This window comes from Equus przewalskii, chromosome 11, assembly GCF_037783145.1.
Source record: "Equus przewalskii isolate Varuska chromosome 11, EquPr2, whole genome shotgun sequence".
NCBI classification, from domain to species: Eukaryota; Metazoa; Chordata; class Mammalia; order Perissodactyla; family Equidae; genus Equus; species Equus przewalskii.
This window is the reverse complement of record NC_091841.1, coordinates 18,874,135-18,889,635: the sequence shown is the minus strand read 5'-3', so window position 1 is coordinate 18,889,635 and position 15,501 is coordinate 18,874,135. Positions and strand designations below refer to the sequence as shown.

The 15,501-nt window shown below is 51.1% G+C and overlaps 2 protein-coding genes across 3 annotated transcripts in view; one reads left to right on the top strand and one right to left on the bottom strand.

Moving 5' to 3' along the window:
* The window catches only part of P2RX3 (purinergic receptor P2X 3), a 33,212-nt gene extending 27,639 nt beyond the window's left edge, over positions 1 to 5,573 (bottom strand). The window contains exon 1 of the mRNA XM_008537756.2: positions 3,660 to 5,573. Coding sequence (XP_008535978.1) covers positions 3,660 to 3,778 — 119 coding nt within the window. The 5' untranslated portion in view covers positions 3,779 to 5,573. The remainder of the gene's footprint in view (positions 1 to 3,659) is intronic.
* Positions 5,574 to 5,597: 24 nt separating this feature from the next.
* On the top strand, positions 5,598 to 14,890 carry SSRP1 (structure specific recognition protein 1). Of its 2 annotated transcripts, none has more exons than XM_008537759.2 (17): positions 5,598 to 5,776; positions 6,263 to 6,402; positions 6,800 to 6,985; positions 7,601 to 7,706; positions 8,003 to 8,193; positions 8,297 to 8,527; positions 8,667 to 8,770; positions 8,873 to 9,001; positions 9,276 to 9,497; positions 10,159 to 10,231; positions 10,653 to 10,791; positions 10,945 to 10,990; positions 12,445 to 12,574; positions 13,010 to 13,180; positions 13,331 to 13,419; positions 13,930 to 14,116; positions 14,391 to 14,890. In XM_008537759.2, exons 2-17 carry the CDS (start codon positions 6,349 to 6,351, stop codon positions 14,460 to 14,462), a joined length of 2,130 nt encoding a protein of 709 aa, XP_008535981.1. In that variant the 5' UTR covers positions 5,598 to 5,776; positions 6,263 to 6,348; the 3' UTR covers positions 14,463 to 14,890. The 2 variants fall into 2 exon arrangements, with proteins under 2 accessions (XP_008535981.1, XP_070420043.1); XM_070563942.1 differs by having other exon boundaries at positions 5,602 to 5,776; positions 6,299 to 6,402.
* The last annotated feature ends 611 nt before the right edge of the window (positions 14,891 to 15,501 follow it).

Sequence of the window (15,501 nt, the reverse complement as noted above, 5' to 3'; positions counted from 1 at the left end):
CCCGACATGTTACCTCCCCTCGCCATCACTCCCAGGGAGAAGCATTCCTACACCCATTTTCCAGATATAAGGACAGAGACTTAGAGATGTAAAATGGCCCCACCAAGCCCCACTCCCAGTTGGTGTCAGAGCGAGGCTTCTAACCAGGGGCTCCACGTTCCGTGGTCTCCCCATCGTAGGGTGTGGTGAGGGGAGAGGGGAGACAAAAATGAAAGCCATGCCTCTCTCTACACTTGTAAGATGGGGGTTCCAACAGGTATTTCCACCATATGTCACCTAGTGTGCCAGTGAGGTGCCTCTGGGTGCTACCTTGAGCTGAGAGGATGGGGTAGGGGGCCAAGAAGGTAGAATTCCTGGCCCTTCTCTTTAAACTAGAGTAGCTTTTAACTGCTTTATGTATTAAGCTCCTATGTAAGATTTGAAACGAGGCTGAACATTATGAATCAAAGGGGGTAGCTGTGTAAATGGTAAGTTTGTGGATGGGGCTTTGCCAGGGGAGGAACAAGGCAGGGAGAGCAGGGCTATGATGGGGTCAGAGGCACCTTCAGCCACCACAGATCCTTCTAATGGATGCAGCATCAAAGGGCTGGGAGGGTCCCTCACCGCTAGTTTGCAGGGAGGTAGCTTCCTCCAGCAAGGCCCTGAAAACCAAGTGCAGGCTGTGCACGGGCCAGCGCTTCTGGAGACTCGGGCCCCAGGGATCTCCTTCTACTTCCTCCTCAGGTCCCCATTGGATCTAGAAAGCAGATTGGCTCTTAGGAAGTCCAACCCATAGAGGAGACTAGGGATTACTACCTGTGCCCGGGAGAGACGTCGTGAGAAACACCAGGTAAGTCCTGGCCTCTCTGTGTCCCTGTTGGGGTGGGGGGGGAGTTGAGTAAAGGAAACCTGTGATGAGGTGGTGTCAACTACACACAAGCAGTGGAGGCTAGAGGCTAGTTTGTGTGGGGACGATTAGGTGGTGTGTTGCTGTGAGTGCATAAGAGGAATGGTTGGCTCATATCACATGTGGCCTAGGTAAGGTTGCGCATCTGGTCTACCCGGCAGGGCTAATATGGAAGAGATTGAAGTGTTACTTTAGCGTTAACATCACATTAAAGCATTAAAAATCCTTTCAAATTCTATGGAGTCCAAGCTTCCAACATCTCTTTCCATGTGACTGCTCTGCCTCTTCACTGGTTTTCTCGTATCTACTCCTACCCACTCCAAACCCTTGGCGTATCAGCCTGAGCGATCTTCCCAACTCAGATCTCATCATGTCTGCCTTTCTCTCAATCACACAGGCACACACATATACACACACAGGTTATGGTGCTTCAGTAGCTTCCCATCCATTACTCTTCTCCAAAAACAAAAGATGTGAGGTATCAGAGGTGGGGCCTCTGTCTGTGATCCCATCCCCAACTTACACCACCCTCGCCTTTGCTCCCTCTGCTCTAGCCATAAAGACCTTCTCTTCTCCCCATTCGCCATGCTCTTTCCCTTTGCAGAGCTGGGTTTCTCTGCCTTCAACCCTCTTCCTTTCTTGCTTTCCCCTGGGTTGCTCCTTCAGATTAGCTTGGATGTCACATCTTCAGAAAACCTTCTCTGAATTCCCCAACCAGGTCAACTATCTCCATACCAGCAGCTCTCCTAGCACCGTGCACCTCTTCTTCGAACCCTGAGCTGCAGTTGAAATTTTACATTTGTTTCTGGAGATTATTTGATTAATGTCCATCTCTTGCATTGTAAGCTTCATGAGGATGAGGACCCTGTCTGCTTTTGCCCACTGTTCTATCCTCAGAGCATAATGCCTACCACAAAGAGACACTCAATACATTTTTGCTCAGTTAATGACAATGGATTCATGAAGTCCTAATGGTGCATGGGCTGCTGTGCACAGAGATTGGGTTCAGGCCTGAGAGTTGGGCTGCAGAATGCACTGATATAACTGGAAGGAGTTGCTCCATGGGGAGCTGTCAGGCTGGGAGATGGATGGGATTGGATATCAAGACGCCAAAGAGCCTCTCCAGCAGGCTGGGATCCAGCACTGAGGGTCGGAGCATCAGATTGGATCATGATGAGGGAGAGACACAGGCAGCGGGGGAGCTGAGTGGACTGGTCCAGGAGCTGGCTACCTACCCTCCATCAATCTTCTGACTGGAGCCAATGGAGCTGGGCCAGGCTAGGAATGTGCTGAGGCAGCTTTTGCACTCACCTAGACCAACATATCACCTTGTGGCTATAAATAATCACAGCATCGCATGTACATGTGAACATGGAATCTTTAAGCACCGACTTCAACCCAGGCTCTGGAGATGTGGACACGGAACATTTCCAAACATTGTATCTCACAAAACCTCAAAGTTGGAAGGGAACTTCAAGGTCATTTAATCCTACCCTAAAGCTTGAATCCCTTCTCTAATATCCCCACTAGGAGCGTAGATGTATACTCTCGTCTACAACATCCACATAAATGAAGCCTACTGGCTCTAACTAAGCAAGAGGAGCGAAAAACCCCTTAATCCACATCTACCCACCTTTCCACACACACCATCACATGCTACTCCGACCTTCAGTAAGCGGCCCACTCACACCCAGCTCCAGCCCACATGCACACAGATGTCTCCTTTCACTTGCTTGAATTAACCCATGACAGTTGTCAGTGGCTTGCTGTCTTACACACACAGACCCATTGTCTCAAAGAACAGCATCACATTAGAGACCGGTACGCCAGGAAAGAAAGCCTTCAAGGTTTCTGCCTGTATTTCCTGGTGCCCACCAGTGTGTGCGAATGACCACAAGAAGGACAGAACCTGTGTTTTTCCCCCGGCCATTGTCTGCTCTGTGGTCCTTTGTTACTGGCTCTTAAGCAACTCCCAGGATGGGTTATATGGTGCAGAGTCAGGTAGAAGTAGGGCATTTATGCTTTCTGACAAAGGGGAGAGCATTTCTGGATTCTTGCGGAGGAAAAGCCACATTTTTCTCCTCAGCAACTCTTCCCTTGAGTGTTTTCTGTGTCTCTGTTTCTCCACACCTCCCCCTACTCCAAAGAGACAGATCTCCCCGCTTTGTCCTTCCCTCCAGGAGCAAAGGCTTCTCCCCTTTCCATGTCCTCTCACCATCTCTCCATGCCAGAAGGGGAAGTGCTTCTAATTCTGCTTCTAATGCTAAAGTAGATCCACTTCTCTCCTTCTCACCCTGCCACCAACCTAATCAACCTGTCACCACCTGCCTGGTTTCAGTGCCTCTCCTTTCTCTTCCCTGTGTTCTCACATCTGTTTGAGACCCCAAAGAGTTGACTGAGGGGAATGAGAAGATGTGTATGTGTGTGGTCTGTCCATTCTCTGGTTGGGGGGAGATGAGAGTAGGGAGAGGGGAGATGGTCACCTGAGACCTCTCCTGGTGGAGGGTAGTGCAGGGGCAGGTACTCCCATTCTTGTAGTATGTGCCTGAAGACCACCCTCCAACTCCAGAGGATTTGCTGGGGGAAAAAACTCACCTGGGCACCAGATCGCTAGTAGGGGTGGCAGAGGCCAGTCCTTGGGACATGGCTCCACATAAGAGGCTTTCCCCCATGAGAGGATAAGCTTAGGAAGCTGGACAGCAACACTGAGGGGATTGGGGGACAGCACATCAGGCAGCCCTCCCTCCTAGGACCTGGAGAGCCACAGACTCACCCCACAAAATAGGAGATGATCAGAAGCTGAACTGCTCGGTTGATGATTCCAATGGTCCAGCTCTTCACAACCACTGACTTGGTGGTCTCGTAGGTGAAGAAATCTGAAATGCAGTTCATGTTGACAGAGTGATCAGGGACCACTCAGAAAAGACCCAGTGGTGGCCTCAGGAGGGAGAGATCCTCTGGGCGGGGAGACAGAGACCACCGCCTGGAGGGGACAGCTTAGAGGGGCTGGAGGAATAGGGAGCCTGCTCCTTTAAGTCAGGCAACCCTAGCCCAGTGCCCAGGCTCTCTGCTCTTGACACTCTAGGCTGCCAAGAGCCCAAGGCCAGGGCGGGGGACCCCCTTTTTGTTCGTCTCCACCCCACTCCCCTGTGATGTCACGGCAGGGGTGGGGTCTCCAATTCCAGGCTCCTGATTGCCTGGGATGCAGCTGGCTAGGGCCCTCTGGGACTCATGTTTTATCTGCACTCTGTCTACCGTTTCTGTTCCATTCTGTTATGCCGCATCTTCATCTCAGCTCACCAGCTGCTTCATTCTTTCCTTAAAGCCCCTCGCAATGCCCCATCCCCCAGCCACTTAAGAGCCTGCCTGAGCTGAGTACCCCCTTCATTCCTGAGATCTTCCTAAAGCCACTCAATCCTGCAGCCAGTTCCTCCCTTCCCTAGTTGCCTCCAATAGCAGAGGTCAGGGGGAGGGGTCTCTGGAACACTTCTCTTGGTCTCCGGGCAGGGTATGAGTAAACAGTCACATAGTTCATATTTCCTACTCAAGATGGCAGTGGCTAAAGCTCTACCTGTAGCATAGCATTATCACATTGGGTTTTGTTTTACTGTCAGTTCACTTATCTGAATCATTTGTTAGATTACATGCTCCTGGAAGGCTGGGGCTGTTTCTGTCTTATTTACTAGTTTCCTCAAATCCCGTACCTGTGTTGGAGCTCACTACACATTTATTGAATCCAGTTGAATTTATGTTGCTAGGTAGTGCTGGAGCAGCCATGAGTTCAGGGAGCAGCAGTGTATTCCCGTCCTCTCTTTACCCAGGATTGAGTTAGCAAGCTTTTCTAACTGTTTTAAGTCAGACTGTCAGAGAAATCTTGAGTTTAAATATTCTATCCTAATGTCGTTATGCAGGACACATATCCATCATTCTGAATGTAGAGTCACTGTGATTGTGATAGAAGAGAACTGGACCGGGGTAAAGGGATTTGGGTTCCAGCCTCCATCTTTGTTGCTAACTCCCTGAGACCAGTTTTCCCATGTGCAAAGGAAGTTGTAGTAGACAAATTCAAGCATCTCTTCAAGGTCTGGCTTCCTTTGATTTTGCAAGATGCGCCCTACGACTATATAAGGGGGGCCTGGCTTCTGCAATCCGAGACTGATGTGGTTTCAAATCAGTTCCGGCTCCACGGTGAAACTGACACCAGACTTGAACTTGATACTGCTTTTGCCAGCCTCTTCCAGGCCACCCATACATTGCAGTTACGGATGTGAAATTTGGGGGGTATAGACAGTGAACTCATTTCAAAAAGGAGCCAATCCCATGTGCCAGGGAGAACGGTACAGCCACAAAGACACTAAAATCCGCATGCTCTTGGCAGCCAGTAGGAGGGGCCATTTCTCCCCACAACTCTTTAAATACTTTTCTTCTTGTCCCCCAGCCTCCCTCTACTCCACTGAAACCACTACTATGCAGGAGAGAGGGACACACATACACACGCATCTGTGCAAAGTCTGAAAAATAAAACTCCACAAGCTCTCTCTAGAACCTAGTTCTCCACTGAGGAAGTGTCTGTAATTTTTACACTCCTATGCGCCCCCAGGTTCTAGTCGGACTCCGTCACTTTCGTCGCAGGCCGGCTTCCCTCAGGTCCTCCAGCGCCGCAGCCGCTCTATGTGACTACGTCTTTGGCGGGCCGGTCTCGGGTCTCTCTAACCAGCTCGTCCTCTCTATGGTCTGTGCACGGCTTCCGGTGGCAGGACGCGGGGCCGCGCACGCGGGAAAAGCTTCCCCAGCGTCCCCCCATCCCCCGTGTCCCCGCCCCCCTCCCCCGCATCCCCCAGCGCGCCCACCGCCCGCACCCGGGGCGTCGCGAGGCTGCAGCTTGAGAAGGTGGGTGGTCGCCGTCCCCGTGCCCCAGGAGGGCTCGGGCCCTGCTCCCCCGCGGGACGCTCCAGATGGATCAGTCCGCGCTCGAATCCACGGCAGCGGGCGAATCCATTTTAGGGGGAGGGGGGAGCCGTGGGTCTGGGGCCGCGTCGCGGTAGGGGCACTGGGAGGGAAACTGCGCGCTGAGTTGGGTTGGGGCGCGGGCGAGCTGCAGGCTCCGGCAGGCCCTGGGGTTCCGCTGCTCGTTGCCATGGCGCCCGGTGGAGCTCCCAGAGCGGGTGTCTGGTTGGCGTGTAAGCGCTACTCCAGGCCCTCTTCTCCAGCCAGGGCTGGGCCTGGCCCCACGAGCTCTAGAGAGCCGGCCCACAGGCTTCCAAGCAGAGGAGATCTTGAGAATTTCCAGGCGCAGCCAAGGGGTGCCACCTGGCTCCATCCTGAGCAAAGGGAGGTATTATCTTTCATGCTTCTCCATCTCCCTCTTGAATTCAGATTCCCAACCTCCTAAGAGTCTGCATACCCATCCAGGCAGGAGTTGGGGCCCACCTCCCAGTTGAGGACAACAGGAGCAGGTCAGCATGGCAGAAACACTGGAGTTCAACGACATCTATCAGGAGGTGAAAGGCTCCATGGTAAGAAGGGCTTGGCCTTTTAGTACAGGGGGCAGAGGGAAGGGGAGTAGACTTTTTGGCCGTTAACAAGAGCTGGCCTTGGTAATGTTGCTTCTTTAGAAAAGGAGTATATTGTGTACCTAGTGTTCCCTAAAGAGAATATCGAGAGAGAGTACGAGAGTTAAGGAACCTTACATGCTGCTCAGTCCTGAATCCTGAAACTCAGGACCTGCAAGGGGTTTTGATGCCAGAGCCACGATTAGAATCCAGACTTCCTCACTACTTGTCTGTCCTTAGCACTTCAGCTGTTGCTCCTGCACTGATATCTGGGCAGCCCAGGAGGGGTGCTGGGTGGGAATGTACCTGGTATGCACTGCGCACCATCCCTGTGCATTTGGACCTGTTTTTTTCCCAACAGAATGATGGTCGGCTGAGGTTGAGCCGCCAGGGCATCATCTTCAAGAATAGTAAGACGGGCAAAGTGGACAATATCCAGGCTGGGGAGTTGACGGAAGGCATCTGGCGCCGTGTAGCTCTGGGCCATGGACTTAAACTGCTCACAAAAAATGGCCATGTCTACAAGTATGACGGCTTCCGAGAATCGGTGAGATGTCCTGTTGCCACAAATCCTCTTTTTACCGGGCCATCTTCTTTATATTTAATCTTCTAGAGAGAACTGAGGCTCCTTCCTTTGATAACGTTGTACTTGCTAGTTTGGGCTCCTTAGAGCAGAGCCATTGAGTCCATTAAGCAGTGGTCAGCTTTGGGTGTCAGTCTCCACAGTTTCTTTGTGCCTTGACTCCAGAATATTTTATGCTGTTTTGATTTCTTTGGTGGTTTCTGCTCATTGCCTTTATCTAGGTTCAGAGTCTTAGCAGGATGCTTTAGTTTGGGTTTTGTTTTTCCATTTTGAGCTGCTTGAGTTAAAGACTTCACTTCCTCTTAACTTCCACTTTCATTAGAGCAGTACCTACACAAAACCAGACGCTCATAACCAGGAATGTCAGTTTCTTACTTTCCTCCTCTCCCAGCCTGAGATCCAGTCCCCAGAACCAACCTCTTTAACAGCCTTTTAAATAATTCTATAGCTGAGATTCTAAGTCAGCATGGATTTCTGATAAAAGGTATATTAGGGCAGTTTCTCAGAAATAGCCAATCCCAGAATGTTCAAGTGTGTATTGAGGCTTTACTGGGATTGCTCTCTCTGTTCCACGTACAGGAGTTTGAGAAACTCTCTGATTTCTTCAAAACTCACTATCGCCTTGAACTGATGGAGAAGGACCTATGTGTGAAGGGCTGGAACTGGGGGACGGTGAAGTTTGGTGGTGAGTCCTGGGAAAGATTGAGGTCTGGGGGAGAAAACAGGGTGAAAGGTTTCAGCTTTTAGCTTGTTTTGTTCTCCTCTGCCAACTATCTCTGATTTCCTATCAGTCTGTAATTCATCGTGTATTTCTTGAGGACCAACGGTGTATCAGGCACTGTGCATGGTCTTGAGGGTATAGTTTGCACAAAACAGCCCCGGTGCCCTATCCTCAGGGAACCTATGGTCCACGGGTGGGGGATGTTGTTTACACAGACCCAAGGGAAGGAGCTTGTGGCTTGAAAAGCCCTTTCCCCACAGGGCAGCTGCTCTCCTTTGACATTGGCGACCAGCCGGTCTTCGAGATACCCCTCAGCAATGTGTCCCAGTGCACCACAGGGAAGAATGAGGTGACACTGGAATTCCACCAGAACGATGATGCAGAGGTCTCTCTCATGGAGGTGCGCTTCTACGTGCCTCCCACCCAGGAGGATGGCGTGGACCCTGTTGAGGTGAGGCCTCCCTGGTCGCCTTGGGAGGAGATGGTGCCACGTGGGCCCTGGCTGGTCCAGGAGCAAGATCCCGCTACTCCATGACCACTGTGTGCCTTTGCAGGCCTTTGCCCAGAATGTGCTGTCTAAGGCGGATGTGATCCAGGCCACTGGAGATGCCATCTGCATCTTCCGGGAGCTGCAGTGTCTGACTCCTCGAGGCCGTTATGACATTCGGATCTATCCCACCTTTCTGCACCTACACGGCAAGACCTTTGACTACAAGATACCATACACCACGGTACTGCGTCTCTTTTTGCTGCCCCACAAGGACCAGCGCCAGATGTTCTTTGTGGTAAGCAGAAACCATGGGGGTGGGTTGTCCTGGTTTTTGCCTGAGTCTTTAGTAAACAGATCTCAGTGGTGTTTAGTTAGTCAGCAAGTTCTTATGGAGGATCGACTGGTGCTAAACCCTGTTGGCTTTTGCTTACCAGATCAGCCTGGATCCTCCCATCAAGCAGGGCCAAACCCGTTACCACTTCCTGATCCTCCTCTTCTCCAAGGATGAGGACATCTCCTTGACTCTCAACATGAATGAGTGAGTGTCTCCTTGGACTCTGTCCTGCTGCTGTCCAGGCAGGGGACAGGTGTGCTATTAAAAGACAGCAGTGCTCATGACCTTGTCTTCGTCTCTTTGTAGGGAAGAGGTAGAGAAGCGCTTTGAGGGGCGTCTCACCAAGAACATGTCGGGATCCCTGTACGAGATGGTCAGCCGGGTCATGAAAGCGCTGGTCAACCGCAAGATCACAGTTCCAGGCAACTTCCAAGGGTGAGTGTGCAGGCCTGTGGTCCTGGCCTGCCTGGGGAGGGGCTTGGCTGTGTCTCCTTGGTAAATGCCCCCTGGGATGGGAATGTGGCCTCTTAGAGGCCTGGTTGGGTCATATCTTGATGGTGTTAGTTGCCTCCCTCAGAGTAGCTTAGTGAGGTGCACTCCCTTGAGGGCCTCAGCACACGTTATGTCTCTGCTGAGAGATGTGCCCTTTGGCTCTGTGCCACCTGCTGCCCAGGTAGGCACTGACTGGGCTCCCTGTGCCCTCCACCAGGCACTCAGGGGCCCAGTGCATCACCTGCTCCTACAAGGCCAGCTCGGGACTGCTGTACCCGCTGGAGCGGGGCTTCATCTACGTCCACAAGCCGCCAGTGCACATCCGCTTCGATGAGATCTCCTTTGTCAACTTTGCCCGCGGTACCACCACCACTCGTTCCTTTGACTTTGAAATCGAGACCAAGCAGGGCACTCAGTACACCTTCAGTAGCATTGAGAGGTGAGAGCCTCTGCCAGTCACTTCCTGGGTGTCCTGGTCCCTGGGATTTGGTTCTTTTCCTTGGAACGCCCAGCCTTTGGAAGCCTCTCCGTTGTCTTCTTTCTGTACTTAAAGAAAAATACTGTTTTCTCTATTACAAAAGCCGTGTGTGTTCAGTACGAGCCTTTCTTCTGCACTCCCCTCTTGGTAGAAATGCTATCTCTCTCTTTCCTGGAATGAGCTTTCTGCCCGAGAACACAGCACCTAACAGCTAATGTTTATTGAGTGCTTGCTGTGGGCTAAACGTTTTACAAACATCTTTGTGCTTAATCCTCATAACCACCCTGTGAAGTATGAGATACAGACCAGTAAAAAGGTGATAACGTCCCCTCTCCTGACATACCCCAGCTCCGTGCATGTCTTGTAAATAGGTACACACCCCTCCCTGCCTTTTTTTCCCCAGAACTCTTAAGACTGTGCAGACTGGTGTGTTCCAAGACTTTCAGGACTAGTGTCTGCCTCTTCCTTACTGCTGTCCTCTGGGGGTCTCTGAGCTGTTGGGTTGGATAATGTGGTCAGGAGCTCCAGGCCCCACAGGTCCCTGCCCATGGGTGTCAGAACAGTCTGTGGTCCAGCCCTGCGTTAGCCTTGCTGTCTGGTAACATGGCGCATCTTCCCTCAGGGAGGAGTACGGGAAGCTGTTTGATTTTGTCAACGCAAAAAAACTCAACATCAAAAACCGAGGATTGAAAGAGGTACCTGCGTGTGTGGAAAGGATGAGCCTCTCTCCTGTTCTTTCTGCAGGCGGGGAGGGGCAGGGAGTTTTCCGGCTTCTTTTTCACTCTCTCTTCTTTTCTTACCCTTATAGAAAAAAGAGGTGCGTGTGACCCTTCCCCCTCCTGGTGCAGGTTTCCTCAGCATGACCTTAGATCAGTCTCTGCAGCCCCTCAGGAGCCCCCAGTGGGCTGGGAGAGGGAGGGGCTTGGACTAACCAGCTGGCAGGAAGTCCTCGGCGTAGGCCCTGCACGTTGGCTGTGTGTGGACAGTGCAGCCCCGGGGCTCTCCTGGGAGCTGCTGCTCTGATGTTACTCACAGGCATGGGGGAGTGCTTTTGAGTGTGCAGGGGCCCTGGCACCAGGGCCAGCTGGTCCTCACTCTCTTCTCTTCCCTGGCTAGGGCATGAACCCAAACTACGACGAATATGCCGACTCTGATGAAGATCAGCATGATGCCTACTTGGAGCGGATGAAGGAGGAGGGCAAGATCCGGGAAGAGAATGCCAATGACAGCAGCGATGACTCAGGAGAAGAAACCGGTGGGCTGGCCTTGGCAGTTCTGGGGCACAGGGGTGGTCAGACTCTTCCCTGGAGCCAGGGCTAGGCTCACCCTGGGGCCAGAGTTGCATGTCTGGGTAAGGGAGCAGGATTTCCACTGGGACACAGTTGATACATCCTGTGTTCTTTTTCAGATGAGTCATTCAACCCAGGTGAAGAGGAGGAAGACGTGGCAGAGGAGTGAGTTTTGCTTCCACCTCATGGGGGTGAGGTGGTGGCCTATAAGCTTAAGGGACCAAAAGATTTCTGGACATTTCTCATGTCCCAGCATTAGCTACTGATCCAGGGTGGAAAAGTGACTTCCAAAGAGGGATAGATGGAAATGCTTTGAAAACTGTCAAGGGCTTTGTAAATGCAGGGCACGTTGGGAAGCTAGAAAAGTACAGTAGGGAGAGAATGAGAATAAGAGCCAGTGCTTGACTGCTTACTAGCTGGGAGTCCTTGGGTCGTCCATTGTTGGATCTGTGCCTTCACCTATAAAAGGGCAGTGGTCCCCCTGTGCTGTGTTGATGAAGGCTCTTGATTGCCGATGTCTGAACTGTGACTCAAAGTGACTTTAGCATAATAAGGGAATTTTATAAGTTTGTCTAGCTGGAGAGTCCAGGGATATAGTTGGCTTCAGGCATCTGGATCCAAGTGCTCAAAAGTTGTGGGGAATCTGTTTCTATTCTGATTTCCTTATATTGAGATAGGTTTGCTCCAGGCAGTGCCAAATGACCCTCAGAAGCTCTGGGCAGGCTTGATCCTACTAGTGTAACACCCACAAGTGCCTCTTCTCTCAGAACAGCAGTAAACAGCATAGTTACTGCCCCTTCTGAGTCTGGGTTACTAGGATGTGCTCTGATGGGCCAGAACTAGGCCAGGTACCCACCCTTAGAGCCTGTGGTTGGGGTGAACCCCCCATGGATGGGGGTAAGGTGCTTCCCAACAGAAGATTGGAATCGTTAATCCAGAAGAATTGGGAATGAATATTGGGCAGAAGAAAAAAAAAATTTGCCAGGTGTCCACTAGTTCTGCTTGCCACATACTTATGAAGGTCAGTGAGCAAATGCTTATGCAAATGCCTTGAAAAGTGTTCAGCACCATACAGGTGTAAGGTAGTTCTATCTCTGAGGACTTCCACGTGTATCAGATAGGACTGACTTATATGGGTATTTGCTGGGTTGGCCTGAAGTTGGTTTTCCCCACTTTTTATGGTAACTAATTATCTCTTCATCAGAAAAGACTGTAGGGTGGGTTAAGATGATTAACTCAAAGGAGGTGGAAAAGTGGACTTAGGGCATGTTCTGGGCAAGATGAGACAAAGTTTCTGTCCTCCGGGGGCGTGGGGATGGAGTAGGACTTGGGTTAGGCTGTGACCAAAGAGAGCAGCTGAAGCCCATTGGTTCATTTGCTTTTCATTTATTGATTCAACAAATAACTCATTGCTGTGGCTGGGTCTGGAGAGGGGATGGTTGAAGCCACCTCAGTGAGGGGGAGGAGGTGGGGTTGGGGGCTGGTGGTGGAGGCCGTCCTGTGGTCCTCCTCCCTCTCCCCTTTCTGGGCAGGTATCTTTGGACTTGTTTTCTTCCTATCCTTGGCGCTATGGGCTGCTCTCCTCCCTTCAGGAGTCTAAGCCCCACTCTCTTTGGCAGGTTTGACAGCAATGCCTCTGCTAGCTCCTCCAGTAATGAGGGTGACAGTGACCGGGATGAGAAGAAACGGAAACAGCTTAAAAAGGCCAAGATGGCCAAAGATCGCAAGAGCCGCAAGAAGCCTATGGAGGTACAGACTCACCTCTAAATGGGAGGGTGTTGGGGAAGCCATTTTCTTTACCGCCTCCTGTCCACCACCAGCAGGACCTGTCAGTTGGTCCTCTTGGTGCTACTTTTTGTAGCCAGTGATTATGGTCTTGAGTATCTTCTGGGAAATTTTTCTCTGGTCCTTGAGATAATTAGCATCTGGGAGATCTGAATTAGGAGACAGGTAGCTTCTTTCTCAGGAGCCCAAGGAAAGGGCCCCTAGTGAGCTAGGCACTGGGGTGCAGAGGGGAGGAAGACATGGTCTCTGCTTTTAGGGAGCTCTTGGTCCAGCCTGATGCTGTTTACTCCTTTCTCCATTTTTTTCCTCCAAGTAGGTGATCCAAGTAATTTCTTTGGGAGAATGTGGACGTCTGTGGGAAATAGATGGCTGAAGGCATCTGTTTTCGTTTCTATGTAGGTGAAGAAGGGCAAGGACCCCAATGCCCCCAAGAGGCCCATGTCTGCCTACATGCTGTGGCTCAATGCCAGCCGAGAGAAGATCAAGTCAGACCATCCTGGCATCAGTATCACTGATCTTTCCAAGAAGGCAGGCGAGATTTGGAAGGGAATGTCCAAAGAGAAGAAAGAGGTGAGTAGCTGCAGAGACAAGGGGTGGCGAACCTTGTAACTGATAGAGGGGCCGGGGGGGCCATTGGTGGAACTGTTCTTTCTAGATTTTGCCTGCATCAAAGGAAGAGGTCTCATTCTTCTCTCTTATTTTTCTGTGTGTGTGAGACAGGAGTGGGATCGCAAGGCTGAGGATGCCAGGAGGGAATATGAAAAAGCCATGAAAGAATATGAAGGGGGCCGGGGTGAGTCTTCTAAGAGGTGAGTGTCAGGAACAAAATGACCCAGTATCTGCTTTTTTTTGGTGGATATTTTTGCAGGTCCAGATTGAGAACTGGGTGTTAAATATGCTTCTCTCTGCAGCAGGGTAGTGCTGCTCCAATCTGGGTAGGCACTTGTCCAAGTATGGGTAACGTGCCAGGGGAATTATAGGGCCCATTTTTTTAGAGGGTCAATTTTATTTGAAGGTATGGAGGAATTAAAATTATCATGGAGCATAATTTACATGAATTTTTAAAGATAAAGCAGGAGATGTTAAGTAAGTTTTGCATATGGGGCTGCTTCAGGCTGTGGCCCCTGATACTTCTGGTTATTTGCTTTGGATGCTCTCCCTTGGGGCACTTGGGGTTGACATAGCTGGTTGTTTACGTTTAGAGTGAGATGGGCAGTGTGACTAGGATTGAGAATGGCCCTGTGAAAGCTAGGAGAGGTTTGGCCTTGGTGGTGGTGGGAACCAGAAGGCCTAGTCCCTTTTCCCTCTTGCTAATATAGGGACAAGTCAAAGAAGAAGAAGAAAGTCAAAGTAAAGATGGAAAAGAAATCAACGCCTTCTAGGGGCTCGTCGTCCAAGTCGTCGCCAAGGCAGCTAAGTGAGAGCTTCAAGAGCAAAGAGTTTGTGTCCAGTGATGAGAGCTCTTCAGGAGAGAACAAGAGCAAAAAGAAGAGAAGGCGGAGTGAGGTGCGGCAGGAGTTTGCGGGCTGTGGGGCCTGGAAAGGTTAGGGGCATCTGAGTCAAGGGTGGGTGGGTGGGGACAGATGTTTCTGGGCCAGGGGTTACGGTTGGTCTATAGGAGTAATGAGATGGAGTGGACAGGTGGAATTCTGACGCTCTGAAGGCTAGTGCTGGAGTTTAGGGAGGTGGGTAGGGAATTGGGGGCCCTTCGCCACTGAGGAATGGCGGGGAGGGCAGCCAGGACTCTTACCTTTCCCCTTAAGAGACCTTTGGTTTTCAGGACTCTGAAGAAGAAGAACTAGCCAGTACTCCCCCCAGCTCAGAAGACTCGGCATCAGGATCTGATGAGTAGAGAGGAGGAAAATTCTCCCTCCTTGGGCTTGCCCTGTCACACTCTCTGTCTTCCCACTCATATTTTCGTACCAGTTTCTCTTCATATCAAATGTAGTCCTTGGATTCCGTGCCATCTGAACAAGCTCTCCTGGTGGTATGCACTTCGCTAGGGCAGCAGGGGATGCGTCTTTCTCTGCTGCTTCACAAGGATGGCTCTTTATAATCTGGGGAGAGATTGGCTGGGAGGCAGGGCAGTGCAGGATCCAAATCCTCATCCTACTTTCCCGACCTTACGGATATAGCTGCTGCTTGTCCTGTTCAAGTTGCTGCAGCAGGGGTCATGTGGGGTCAGGCCTGTAGCTCCTAACTGGGGCCTATTTCTACTTTTATTTTGTATTTCTGGTCTGTGAAAAATCAACATTTAATAAAGGGAACTGACTTTGGAAACCATGTCCTTATGCTTTCTCTCTGGCCCTGCTGTAATGCTCATGCTTTTCTTGGTGTTATTTACCATATTCTGGCTGGGCATGGCCCTGCTGGTCAGCCGGGAAACAACTCTCCAGGTACATCCTGTTCTGTTCCCGGCTGGACAAGCATTGGTTTTCTCCCTTTTCTGCCGGGATGGGCCACCTGAGAGTCTAGAAATGAGAGCTGATCTGATTAGGAAGTCTCTCTCACAGTTCCACTCCATTAGCCCAGCTAAGGGGAGGCAGCTCTTGGCTCCATCCCTAATCACCTGTGAGTCAAGGGTCTTCCCAGGCTTCAGATAATGGAATCGGGATCAACTAGCCTCCCTGCAGCCTGGGGAATGGAAACCTGAGCCTGCAGAGTTGGGGAGGATGTGCGCGATGTGTGTGGGGCGGGGTGCAGTCTAATGGGTATACAGGAAAGGTATGGTCAATGTGAAGCTTTTGTACTTATGGGAGGAAAGGGGCATACCAAATTTTGAGGCTGGGAGGAGTTTCTATCCGGGAAGGGGACATAACAGGAAATAAATGAGGCTTAGCGAGGAAAATAGAGCGTCCTGTCTTCCTCACAGCTGCTATGTAAGTCTGAAT